General features: G+C 34.5%; 1 protein-coding gene across 4 annotated transcripts; it reads left to right on the top strand.

Annotated features, from left to right (window-relative positions):
* The first annotated feature begins 5,834 nt into the window (after positions 1 to 5,834).
* LOC121730754 (translation initiation factor eIF-2B subunit delta) lies at positions 5,835 to 12,192 on the top strand. Of its 4 annotated transcripts, none has more exons than XM_042119916.1 (10): positions 5,835 to 6,000; positions 6,486 to 7,187; positions 7,729 to 7,869; positions 8,768 to 8,907; positions 9,114 to 9,213; positions 9,951 to 10,130; positions 10,255 to 10,382; positions 10,795 to 10,969; positions 11,249 to 11,429; positions 11,976 to 12,192. In XM_042119916.1, exons 2-10 carry the CDS (start codon positions 6,717 to 6,719, stop codon positions 12,179 to 12,181), a joined length of 1,722 nt encoding a protein of 573 aa, XP_041975850.1. In that variant the 5' UTR covers positions 5,835 to 6,000; positions 6,486 to 6,716; the 3' UTR covers positions 12,182 to 12,192. The 4 variants fall into 4 exon arrangements, with proteins under 4 accessions (XP_041975850.1, XP_041975851.1, XP_041975852.1 ...); XM_042119917.1 differs by lacking the exon at positions 5,835 to 6,000 and adding an exon at positions 6,031 to 6,050; XM_042119918.1 differs by lacking the exon at positions 5,835 to 6,000 and adding an exon at positions 6,159 to 6,176.
* Positions 12,193 to 13,444: the final 1,252 nt, after the last annotated feature.

The following is a 13,444-nucleotide window of genomic DNA, read 5'->3' as shown; positions in this document are numbered from 1 at the left end:
TTTTATGTTTTAAAATTTAGTTTTTCATACGACTACCAATTACAAGAGAAAACAAAGATTAATGAAAAAAATCATCAAATTGGTTTAAGTGTACTTGTAAACTTGCATTGCTACATACACGATTGCTCCTTGTAAGTTGTATTATAGTATTCGTTGCACGATTAGCTAAAGCTTTGGCCAAATATGGGGAATTTAGGGTTTAGGTTAATCTGGCAACACTGAGTACATTTCTTTTTTTTTCTTTTCTTCATAGCAGTTCAAAGGTTTTTGAACCATTGAGGCATATTAATTAAAACCTCTTGCTCTTGCTTAAAATTTATCCTACTTCCTACTAATATTATGGTATGCTATAATATGGATGTGTGGATGTATGAATGTTTGTTACTCTTTCACGCAAAAACTACTGAACGGATTTTAATGAAACTTTACAACAGAATTAAGCTTATATAGCAGAAACAAGCTTATACATCAGAATAACACATAGGCTACAATTTTAACCGACTTTCAAAATGGGGGAGGTGTTATGTTCGTTTTCTTATGTTCAACGATTACTCCACCGTTTGTTAACCGATTTTCAAAATTTTTCTTTTGGTATATAGGGTATCATCCCAATTTGGTATTATATTCACAAAAGTGGTGATCTGATGAAGGATGCATAAGTAATCGAGGGAACTCCTCAAAATTTATATGGAAACATGTGGTGACTTCGGTTTCGTGAGAAGTATTCTAGAAGCATAATATGCTACCAACAAGTAAGATTTTGCACCGAGGTACACCTGGTATACCGTGGTTTGGAAGGTGCTGAGAGAACTCCTGATTCTTTATAGATACAGGTTTGGGAGTTTCTTACTGGAGCAATTTTTATGACAATATTTGGCACAGATATAGAGTAAATAAGAGCTATTTTTTATGGGAAAATGTACGGTTTCCGTAAAATTCCTAATTTACGCGGGCGAAGCCGCGCGGGACATCTAGTACTTATTATATATTTATAAGATATTTTTAAAATATACATAATATTTTAAAATTTTCCCGTGACCTGCTAAAAGATAGCTTTGCTGTCTACGTTCAAGATCAAGCGTAAGCCCAGTAGTGGCTTGTGAACCGAGGGCCATAATTTATTACTGTAAAAATTATTGTTTTATACCCAATTTATACCTATTAACTAGCTGTTGCCCGCGACTTCGTCCGCGTGGACTTCAGTTTATAGCGCGCGATGTCAACAAAATTGGTGTCAAAAGCTTTTATAAAATAACCCTGGTACCCCTTAAATCAATACAGCTGTGCAGTGTGCAAACAATAAGTACTTCATTTTTGTATGTTAAACTTTATATATTATGCCAAATTTTAAAGCTTATTTAGCCCCCCAATTACACAACTTTATCATTGATAGGTTTAGCCCCAATTTCACCAACGTCTGTTAGTGTTAACAGCTTGTTAAAATATCCTGTCTTCTCTTTCATTCATATGAAAAACAAAACAGCTAACGTGATACTAATTCGAGCATTAACTTTAACAGTCGTTGGTGAAATTTGGTCTTAAGGTTACGTCACTGCCTGCACAGATAAAGTACTGAGTTATTTAATACCGTAGAATAGATATAACAATCGAAAAAAATCGAGACTTAAATGTAGGATGATACCACCTCTTATAGAAAGACTTTTGAGCAAGCGTCAGCGCGATGTAGAAGACGCACGGCGCCATCTATTATGAATTTTTTGAACAAATTTACGACCCTTACAACCCTTTTTTCCAGTAAAAAAGTAGCCTATGTCCTTTCTCAGGCTTTAGACTATCAGTATACAAAATTTCATTACAATCGGTTCGGTAGTTTTGGCGTTTGGCGTGAAAGCGAGACTGACAGACAGACAGACAGACAGAGATACTTTCGCATTCATAATATTAGTACAGATTATGTGCACACTGCACAGCTGTTTTTGGGTATTTTGATTAATTAAGGGCCGCGCTACACCGGAATGGCAGCGGCGAGGCAAGCACTTTCAGCGCTGCCATTCCGGTGTAGCGCGGCCCTAAGAGGGGTACCACTTACCAGGGTTTTAAAAAGTTTTTAAATTTGACACAAATTTTGTTGACACCGCGCGCTATAAACTAAAGTCCACGCGGACGAAGTCGCGGGCAACAGCTAGTTATGAATAAAAACAATAATATATAATAAAGTAGGTACCGTATGATTAGTTCTGTTATAATAATGAAGTAAAAAATAAAGCGCCATCTGTTTTCATATATTAGAATTAAAATGTTTTCATATATTAGAATTAAATTGATATATTTTCTGGATGGAATATAGGCCACAACACAACACACTCGAACTCCTTAGAAATGCAGTAGGAGTTCTATAAGATAAGATAGATTGATTATTATTATAGCAAGTGATAATATTATTAAACATAATATTCTAACGTATTAAAAACTATAAACAAAAACATAATAACTAATAAGTATGATTAGTTTTATGTTCCAACGAAGTAAAAAAAAAGCGCCATCTGTTGAATCGTATTAGAACTAAAATGTTCATTGCATCGCGTCGATATATTTCTGGATTTTTTATAATATTATACATAAAATATATTTAAGATTTTTGAAATATTATTTTAATACACATCCAAGACCCAGGAACATTGAAAACTTTTTGTTCCGCCTGCGGGACTCGAACCCAGGACCCCCGGGATGAGCGCTGGCCATGCGCAATGCGAATTCATTTTCATCGATATTTTCATGGAAATAAGATATTTTCCCACATCAAAATGTAGCCTATGTCCTTTCTCAGACTCTAGAATAACTGTGTACAAAATTTCATTGCAATCGGTTCAGTAGTTTTGGCGTGAAAGCGAGACAGACAGACAGACAGACAGACAGAGATACTTTCGCATTTATAATATTAGTTTTTGGCGTGAAAGTGAGACAGACAGACAGACAGACAGACAGAGATACTTTCGCATTTATAATAATAGTATGGATTAGTATAGAAGTATAGATAATATATTTAAGTAAAATATATTTAAGTAAAAAATAAAACGCCATCTGTTGAATCGTATTAGAACTAAAATAAAATAAAACGCCATCTGTTGAATGGTATTAGAACTAAATTGCATCGATATATTTCTGGATTTTTTATAATATTATACATAAAATATATTTAAGATTTTTGAAATATTATTTTAATACACATCCAAGACCCAGGAACATTGAAAACTTGTTCCGCCTGCGGGACTCGAACCCAGGACCCCCGGGATGAGCGCTGGCCTGCGCAATGCGAATAAATTTTCATCGATATTTTCATGGAAATAAGATATTTTCCCACATCAAAATGTAGCCTATGTCCTTTCTCAGACTCTAGAATAACTGTGTACAAAATTTCATTGCAATCGGTTCAGTAGTTTTGGCGTGAAAGCGAGACAGACAGACAGACAGACAGACAGACAGACAGACAGACAGAGATACTTTCGCATTTATAATATTAGTATAGATTATTAAATTAATTTATTGTCTTATGAGTTATGACTTATAAAGTTATGAGTTATGACTTATGAGAGCTTATGAGTTATGATTTTCCCAGAATCTGATGGCAATTTGTGACAGCAGATTTTCAAAAAATATCCTTATCCTCATTGGATATTTTTTTATATTTGCATGTTTCACACACAAAATAAGCCACATCAATAAAAAAGAATGAAAATGTTTTTAAATCTTACCCCGGTATTGCTAGAGGCAATTTATTTTCTCACTTTTTGCTATCAGATAACAGATTCTGTCTTGGATTCTGATCATAAAGTTAACATACTAGATATTATATATTATGTCGTAGGATGATTTGATAAATCGAATTATCGCGAAAATTCTAGGGATTTCGCGAAAACACGGATAATTAGATAATGCTGTTTGTATTTTCAATTTTACTAAAAAAGTTAGGTTTTTCGGGAAAACGCGAGTTGCGTTAGTAACATTGCACATTTTAAACGCTGATTGGCTTGATTTTTGCTTACTGGCCAACTCTTATTCTGATTGGTTACTATCTTTTCCTATGTATCTTTGAGGTATTACACAATAGAATTATAAAGGGTAAGAAATGACAATGCCTCTTCATAGGAACTTTACTTTTTATTTAACCTTTTTCTCTTATCAACCATAAGAAATGACAGTGCCTCTTCATAGAAACTTTACTTTTTATTTATCTTTTTTCTCATCTCAACGACAACCTCAGAATTAATATCTTCTGTTGAACTTTCAGCACTAATTTCAGTTGTATCAGTCATTTTGTATTTACAGACACACTTTTAGATAACTTTTGGCACTAACTATTTATCAAGTCCAACTGCAATTGCAAACACATTAAAATTTAAATATCAAAAACTCCTAACTCGCTTACAAAAACAACCACAAACAAAACAATGCGTGACAATGAATTGACATTTAAAACGTCAAGTCTTCAACCAATCAGAGAATTATCCGTGTTTTCACGAAATCCCTAGAATTTTCGCGATAATTCGATTTATCAAATAATCCTACGACATATATAGTGATGACGACCTCTGTGGCTCAGTGGGTGGGCTGTCGGTAGCTCAAACCGGGGGTCGCGGGTTCGAATCCCGCCGACGGAACAAAAAGTTTTCAAAGTTCCTGGGTCATGGGTGTATATTAAATATGTGTATGATATAATAAAAATCTTAAATATATGTATAGTATAAAAGTATTAAATATATTTCCGTTGTCTGGTACCCCGGGTAACACAAGTCATTCAGGTACTTAGCACGGGGCCAGACTGACGTGGTGTGAAGCGTCCATAGATATTATTATATTATATTATTATTATTATATAGATCTTTTGTTTGTATAAGTGTCCTCTATCCAAATATACCACTTTTATCGTGCTCGGAAAAAATCAAAATGGCCGGCGGCTAGATATGGCTCCATACAAAAATGTTCGAACCCCTTTAGCTTTAACCTTAACTTTGACCGGAGAAATTGACAAATGACGGCTGGTCCAAAAAGGTTATAAATGAACGTGGGCGGGGGCGCAGCGTTTTTTGACAGTTTTCCTTTACCAGCAGGTAAGAAGGAAGGAAAAGGAAGGAGTGTCAAAAATGGCGTTTTCGTATGATGACAGCGTTAGTTCCTTTTTTCGCCAGGTGCATTTAAAACCTTGTCGAGCTCTATGGTTATTGTTAAATATGGCGTCTTGATGGCGTCCATTTTTAACTTTAACCAAAGATTTGACATTTTGCATTGTAGTTAAAGTTATAGTTAAAATTACAGTTATAGTTAAAGTTAGTTGGTGCAACCCTACCTTATACTTCAAGCAGAGTAGACAGAATTATAGAGTACTTCTGCCGACTTAAAACTGATGTTGAAATTTTTAAATTTGACGTATTATGACGAAAATCGTCGCTAGGGTTGTTAACTTGTTACCTACGAATTTAAAACTATGACATATTCACTGGACGTGTTCCTCTTTGGTCGTATTGTTGTTTGTGTTTTGGCACATGCGATCAAAATTGTCAGAATCCAAGTTTGAAATCTATATTTTAAATATTTAAAAATAAATTATATCAGCCAGCGCGAGGCACATTCCGTTTATAATCCTAGTGAAACCGACGAATTTGACAGATATTGAAACCTGTCCGTCTCTTACAGTCAAACTTTAAATACTTATGTCTATTGTGCTTCAAGTCTTCAACCATAACTTTAACCTTAACTTTAACCACGCCTCTGCACTGAGTGCAACCCAACCATAATATTAATCTGTGGGTGCAGTTGACATTTATTTTCTGTCAATGTCAAAAATATGAAAATAATTATTAATTTATAACCTCTTAAGAAGAAGAACCTCTTCCTGAACTCCTAAATGGGGAAGAACCTCATCGTGTTTTCTGTGCAGGCTGCAAAAATATAATTTATGAATTACATATTTTAAACAGAAAGCTCATTCATAAATTAGTATAATTTGTCAAGAATTAACTTTTATTTAAGTTGTTGTTACAGGTAAGAATCCTTCTCCTAAAAATATAAAAACTTGCTCAGTTATTGCACACGTTAGTACTTTATTTCTATACTTTACCATTAGAAGTTGTAAAATTAAGAATTATAAATACTTTTCCATTCTTAACTTCTTAGCATTCTGAGGATAAGCTGCTATGGTCTTTTCTAAGGTATAAAATGTAATACATATTATAAAAAATCTATCATAACAAATTCCATTTTAAAAAGTTGTTTACAGTTTTTTCTTTACAGACATTTTTTTAATGACGTGTTCATCGTTATTATTTCTCTTTTTTTATGTGTGCTGTGCATAAAATATTATCTGTTTATGAAGATATTTTTAGTCCTAGGCTCCTTTTCAGCAAAATAAATATCTGTTTGCTTCATTAGAAGCCTGTTTTACATAAAGTCCGAAGTCTCTTTTTTGAATATTATAGAAGTTTGAAATATCTATAATTTTTAAGATAATAAATATCATCATTTTTCAGGTTATAGAAGATCATCTAAGTGTAAATATATCAAAGTCTCAAAAAAGGAGAATACGCAGAAAAAAACTATTTAGTGCACTTATTGAAAATAGTAATACAAGTGTAAATCAAACCGTACTTGTACAGCCGTCTCAAAGAAATCTATCATCTTGCGATACTTTGTCAGCAGTTACAGAATCTATAAGCAACCCTAGAGTTTATTGTGGAGATAAAACTGTATCTAAATCCATAATGTCAGCAAAAGATAGTACTGAAATGTCTAGAGAAAACATCAAAGCTGCAAGAGAAGCTAAGAAGCTCGCAAAACAAAAAGCCAAGGGTAAAAAAGGTGATGTAAGCACACCTACAAATGTACCTGACAAAGAAAATAAAGATTGTGCTCAAAAAACGACAACAGATAATACTACACAAAATACAAAAATAGTGAAACAAAATGAAGCCACAGCAAAGCGATCAGAAAGTGTAGATGAAGTTGATAAGGCTGTGCCTAAAGCTGAGAAAATTAAATCTAGCACATCAATCATAGCTAAGGTGGATTCAGTTGTGAAGAAGCAAGGAGATAAAACTACACCAGTAACAGACATGACGGTTAAAGACATAGTAAATACATTAAAAGATATTGTTGATATAGCAAAAGAAGTAGAAAATGTCACTGCCAGAATTGAAGCTATTGATTTTGGAGCAAAAAAGGCTAAACCTATAGTATGTGTGGATATAATTCATATAATTTTATGTTAATATTTGATAGAAGATATAGTCTAGATGTCTGAGCTTTATTCCTAATCTCATAGTTCTTGTTAAAGTTATTTAAGATTTCTATTAATAAAATGATTCATTTAACACACAAACGAAAACATACTTTAATGTTTCATAGTTCAGTAATAAGTTACTCAATTTTTACTTATATTTTTACTTATATTTCTGCCTACCACCGGTTCAGAAACTAACCTGGCGAAAATAACTTTCACAGGGTATTGAGAATATTGTACAATCTGTATGTTATTTATATTTATAAAATAATATTCACATAATTTTAATAAACTAAAAAAATTTAGGAATACTTACTGGTTTTGAATTTATATTGCATAATCATAATGGTTGCCTCTTTTGCATGTTTTGTGTTTGTTTTATAATAATTATTTATTAATGTAATTGCTTTATTTTTTACCTTACTTTAACCCTGGCAGTGTCATTTTTTTTAGTTTTGTTTCTTTTGTGACATAAATAACTTTGTTTCTTTTAGGCTGAAGAGTCTGCTAAGAGTAAAGCTGAGTTGAAAGCTGAAAGAAGAGCTAAACAGGAGGCTCAAAGGGCGGCTAAACAAGCTGCAGCTGAAAAGGTAGCAGGAAAAGAAAAGAAGAAAGATGAAGTAGACAAAAAAGAGGTATGTAACATTCTGGTCACAATCCATACTAATAATATAAATGCGAAAGTGTCTGTTACCTCTTTATGCCTAAACCGCTGAACTGATTTTGCTGAAACTTTGTGTAGTATATACATAATAATACTTTGAGTCCCAAGAAAGGACATAAGATACTTTTTATCCCGATAAAAATTAAAATGTACGGTTCCCATGCGATAAACCAATTTTGGCACAATAGTCGTAGGCGTCGTCTATTCTATACTCTATACTAATAAAATAATATTATAAATGCGAAAGTACTACCGAACCGATTGTAATGAAATTTTGTATACAGATAGTCTAAAGCCTAAGAAAGGACATAGGCTACTACTTTTTTACTGGAAAAAAGGGTTGTAAGGGGATGAAAATGTGTAAATTTGTTCAAATTAAGTTAGTTCCAAAAATTCAATATAGATGGCGCCGTGCGTCTCCTACATCGCGCTGATGCTTGCTCAAACGTCTTTCTATAAAAGGTGGTATCATCTTACATCCGTGTTTTTATTTTTTCGATTGTTACGTCGTCGCGTTATTAAATAACTGAGTACTTTACTGCATAAAGTATGTAACCCTAAACCTATCAATGATAAATAGTTTATGGGTAAAGTTGTGTAATTGGGCTAAATAGGCTTTAAAATTTGGCATAAAATTTAAAGTTTAATTTTAAAAAATGAAATATTATGTGCACACTGCACTTTTGTTTTGATTTAAGATACCAGGGTATTTTTATAAAAGCTTTTGACACCATGACATCGCGCGCTATAAACTGAAGTCCACGCGGACGAAGTCGCGGGCAGCAGCTTGTAACAAATATGTTAAATACTTATTATTGTATGACATGGTATGACTAAAATAATAATGTTGTTCAAACTTTTATTTACAGGAGAAAGTAGCAAAATCTAAACCTGTTGAGAAGCCTAAAGCAAAAACAATGAGTGCACAGAAAATGAATTGGTTTGGAAGAAACCCTCTCGTGGAACACAACAGAGAGGAGGCTTTGAAAAATATTGCACTGAACTCTAAGTATGTTCCATTTGCTTATTTTGTTATGATCATGTTTTTAAGGTTCCATGGAGCATTTATTGTATTAGAAATGATTGTATGAAAGTATTTAGCAAGACTCTTAAATGGCATGTATTTAAATGCCTGTTTATACACTTTTGAATAAAAATAAAATGACTCTTTGAATATTGAATACTAATAATTATTATGTAACTTTTGTTTTCTAGCATGCATCCATCTATAGTGAAACTAGGTGTACAACTGGCAACACATGTAGTGACTGGTGCCAATGCCAAATGTGTGGCATTACTGGATGCTTTGAAAAAGGTATGTGTTTACTGTATAAAGTTTTAGAACATAATATAGAAATTCGTATTTTACCTATCGCTATTTTTCTCTTTATGCGCTTATATAAATATCTGTCATTTGACGCCGCATCTTTTGTCGCACTGGCTAGCATACAATATACAATATTTTGCCTTTTTCTATTTGACGCCGCATCTTTTGTCGCACTGGCTAGCATACAATATACAATATTTTGCCTTTTTCTATTTCTATGAAGCGTATATTTTTATTTACGTAACTGAAAGAGGCAAAAAATTGTAGAGCTTATTCGTTGTGTGAATATTTTACCAATTACATATTATTATAGTACAGGAGCCCTAGAACAATTTTTTATTATTATTATCAAGCTAATTTTTTGTGAGTAGTTTCGTTTTGATAAGATGAACAACATTTTTATTTGCGAAAAATCTTGAAAGTGGTAGCTAATAGAAATAGAAAGGATTTCGTACTTTGACTTGATGGTCCTAAAATATGGATTGTTCTATTTGTAGGACATTATGTTACTCTTAAATTATATCCTATAAATATACAAAAAATGAGCTTGTTATGGTTCCGTTTTAGGGATCAATAGTCAACCAAGTTTTGTTGCTTACAGAACCCTATAACGGAACCCGTACTATAACCAACCTATTTACATCACATCAGCCCATAGTCGTCCACTGCTGGACATAGGTCTAACCACCTATTACTTACGAAGTATTAATTCTACCTTTTTTCAGGTGATCCGCGACTACTCTCTCCCCGCTCGCACGGAGTTCGGTCGCGGTCTCGAGGCCCAGTTGTCCCGGTGCGCGGAGTACCTGTGGGCGCTCCGCCCCCCGGCGGCGGCGCAGCTGACGGCCCTGTCCCATCTCAGACGATACCTGACTCAACTGCCCGCCGATGTTCACGAGTTTGACGTGAGTTTTAAATATTTGAACAATGAAGTTGATATGACTTTATAGGGTGCCCTTTGTAACCTTTTGGTTGTAAAATAGCCATCAATTAAACCTTTTAAAACAGTTTATTGTGTTATATTTGCAGGCTAAAAAGAAGCTGCAAGAGGAGATTGACCGCTATATACGGGAACAGATAGACATGGCCGGAGAGGCCATCAGCATCGCCGTACGCCAGAAGATATCCGATGGTGACAGCATTCTTACATATGGATGGTATGTGTTTTATAGTAATTTATTTACAGGTATTAATTGTTTTTTAAAGATCGTAATTAACGATTATTATCTGTGTTAGGGTCAGCTCACATTTCAACGTGACACATCGATGCAATACACATCATTTAAGACATATTCTGTATTAGGCATACTCGGTTAGAACTGAGTATGCAGTTAATCACTTTGAATTCATAAAAAGTTGGAGATTATTATTGTAACAGTTACCAAAAATTTCTAATTTTATTATTAGTAAATGTCTTTATAAGGATTATTTTTTAAGTAAAAAATACAGAACAAGTAGTTTTTCATCCTAGACTAGTAAGGTCATCGACCGCTAGTGCCTAGTTAGTGCAACTGCATTAAAAAGTCAAAGTTGACTGTAGCACTGTATAAAGAGTTACAAAATTTACAGTTCATCGCTCATCGAGCGTATACTGTGCGACGCGCACGCCGCCGGCGCGGACTTCACGGCGGTGGTGGCGGGCTCGCGGTCGGCGCCGGCGCGCGAGATGCTGCGGCGGCTACTCGCACGCGGCGTGTGCACCGTCTACGTCGACGTCGCGTCGCTCGGCTCGTACATGAGACAGGTGATATGTTTGTTCCGCTCGCACAGTGTCATCAAGTTCCCAGTTTTTAAGTAAGTACATGAGTTACAAAAGCTGACGTCCGTCGGCAAACGTCGCACGCTTCTGCAACGTTATCGCTTGCGCATTACGTGCTGCACTACAAATGTAAAATGTTCCCTATAATATAATTGTCTGAAAAGTATAGTTCACAAAATTTGGCACTTTAAAATAATTGTAATGTAGGTTTCAACAAAACAGGCCATAGTAACCGTAGCAGCAATTACTTGCAATATTTTCCAGGTGAGCAAGGTAGTGCTCGGCTGCGAGTCGCTACTGGCGAACGGCGCGGTGCTGGCCCGTGCGGGCTCGCTGGGCGTGGCGTTGGCGGCGCGCGCACGCAACGTGCCCGTACTCGTCGCGTGCGAGACGCACAAGTTCTCCGATCGCGTGCATACTGATACGATTGCTTGTGCTGAATGCGGTGAGTATATGAGTTTATGGTGCTGTAATAGATATTTCATTGCTGCATTGAATAAATCTATATATATATATATATATATATATATATATATATATATATATATATATATATATATATATATATATTTGACATGCAGGTAGATGTCGTGACGTAGGCATCCGCTAAGAAAGGATTTTGATAAATTCCAACCCCAAGGGGTTCAAATAGGGGATGAAAATTTGTATATAATAATACTTCTTAACTCGAGCGAAGCCGCGGGCAAAAGCTCGTAAAAATATAACTTGGGGGCTGGTTGGTTGGGATGGGGGAATAGTTTATACAAAAAAAGCTATTCCTCCATAATAGTCAAAGCCGATAATAGAATAAAATATATTTTATAACAAATTTTGTATATCAGAAAACATGCAAAAATGGATGGGCTAAGAAAATCCTGCATAGACTTTCTAATTGTAAAATAAATAAATTGATAAAGAATAAAGATGTCAATATCATAGTGCAGTGGGATGTCCATAAAGATAGTTTAGCTATTCAATTATTTTTTTTCAGGTGATCCCGATGACTTGATCGACAAAACCGATGAGAACTCTCCGCTCAAGGACTGGAAGTCAAATCCTAATTTGAATGTTTTCAATTTAATGTACGACGTTACTCCTTCGAGTCTCGTTACCGCGGTTGTGACGGAATTAGCCATACTACCGTGTACTAGTGCACCTGTAGTGCTCCGATACAAAATGTCCGAATATGGAATCTAAGTTGTATTTGCCACACAGGTTCGCTGTGTGGCAAAAATGGCCGTTCAAATGGCATTTCAATGACTCCATAAATTAGCAGCAGCTAAAATAAGGTCTTGTATAGTGAATGCCCTTTCATTGGTATATTTTGTACCATCAAGGAAATTGATTCCTAGGCAGTTGACAGACCAATGTCATTTGGTCTGATCATGTCAATTTAATTGTGAATAATTGTGATCTGTCGGCGTGACGCGACCAAACTACGTAGGTGCCCCATCTGCATAGAAATCAACTTCTCTGATAGTACATACATACTGAAATGGAGAGAAAAATGATTTTCTGACTTGAAACATTTTTTAAGATTAAGATGATTAATATAAAACTTTGTGTGCTATTATACTCAATTACAGTTTTTAATGTGTAAAATTAGTTGTAAATATATTTTTGTATTATATAGAATTATGTGGGTAAGCACAAAATTTTTTAACAATGCTCGGAAGGAGCTTTATTATGAGACTTTCTTTTGTTAGACCTACTGTGTTAAGAACTGAATAGAAAACACAAACCTAATGCAATATGTTTTGTCTGTCAAAGACAAAGGTGTGCTACTCTTCTTGCTCTGTTAAGCAAGTACAAAATATGATCCTATAGTATGGCCAAAATCTCCCCTATAAATAAAAAAAATTAACTACCTTGAGACTTTTTATTTCCATCTTTGCTTGTTTACTACAATGTCATGCATTTTTGAACAAAAATTAAATGATTAATAATTTTTGTACAAAAAGGACAAACTATTGTGTTATTTACATCTTTATGTAACATTAATAATGTTTTGTTCTTATTTCAAGCCAGTTATCAAATTATATTTTTTTAAGTGTCAGTTCCCGAACCGGTGGTAGGCCCCAGTAGCATCAATGTTCGTAAAATTTGTTTGAAAAAACCTATTCTGAATAAAAAAGAATTGACTTTGACTAAGAGCCAATGCTGTCCCAAGGCCTCCACCAAGTTTTTCCATTTATCTTGCTCTGAAGCCACCAACTTTATCAAAATTATCAGAATACTATAATGTAAGAGCAAAACATTGTAAGTACTGTATGTAACAACTAATATCATTTATAAACACTGGATTTATTTATCACTAATGCCGCGGCCGCAAATGCATCTATCATACGAAGCTTCGTGCTATGACAATACCATTGGACGATACACGCAGATCGTCCAATGGTATTGTTTTAAGCATGAAGCACGTGCGGCTCGGGCATAAGAGGAATAAAAGGAGATTAT

The sequence above is a fragment of the Aricia agestis genome, chromosome 9, assembly GCF_905147365.1.
Source record: "Aricia agestis chromosome 9, ilAriAges1.1, whole genome shotgun sequence".
Lineage (NCBI taxonomy): Eukaryota > Metazoa > Arthropoda > Insecta > Lepidoptera > Lycaenidae > Aricia > Aricia agestis.
This window is presented reverse-complemented; position numbering and strand designations above follow the sequence as displayed.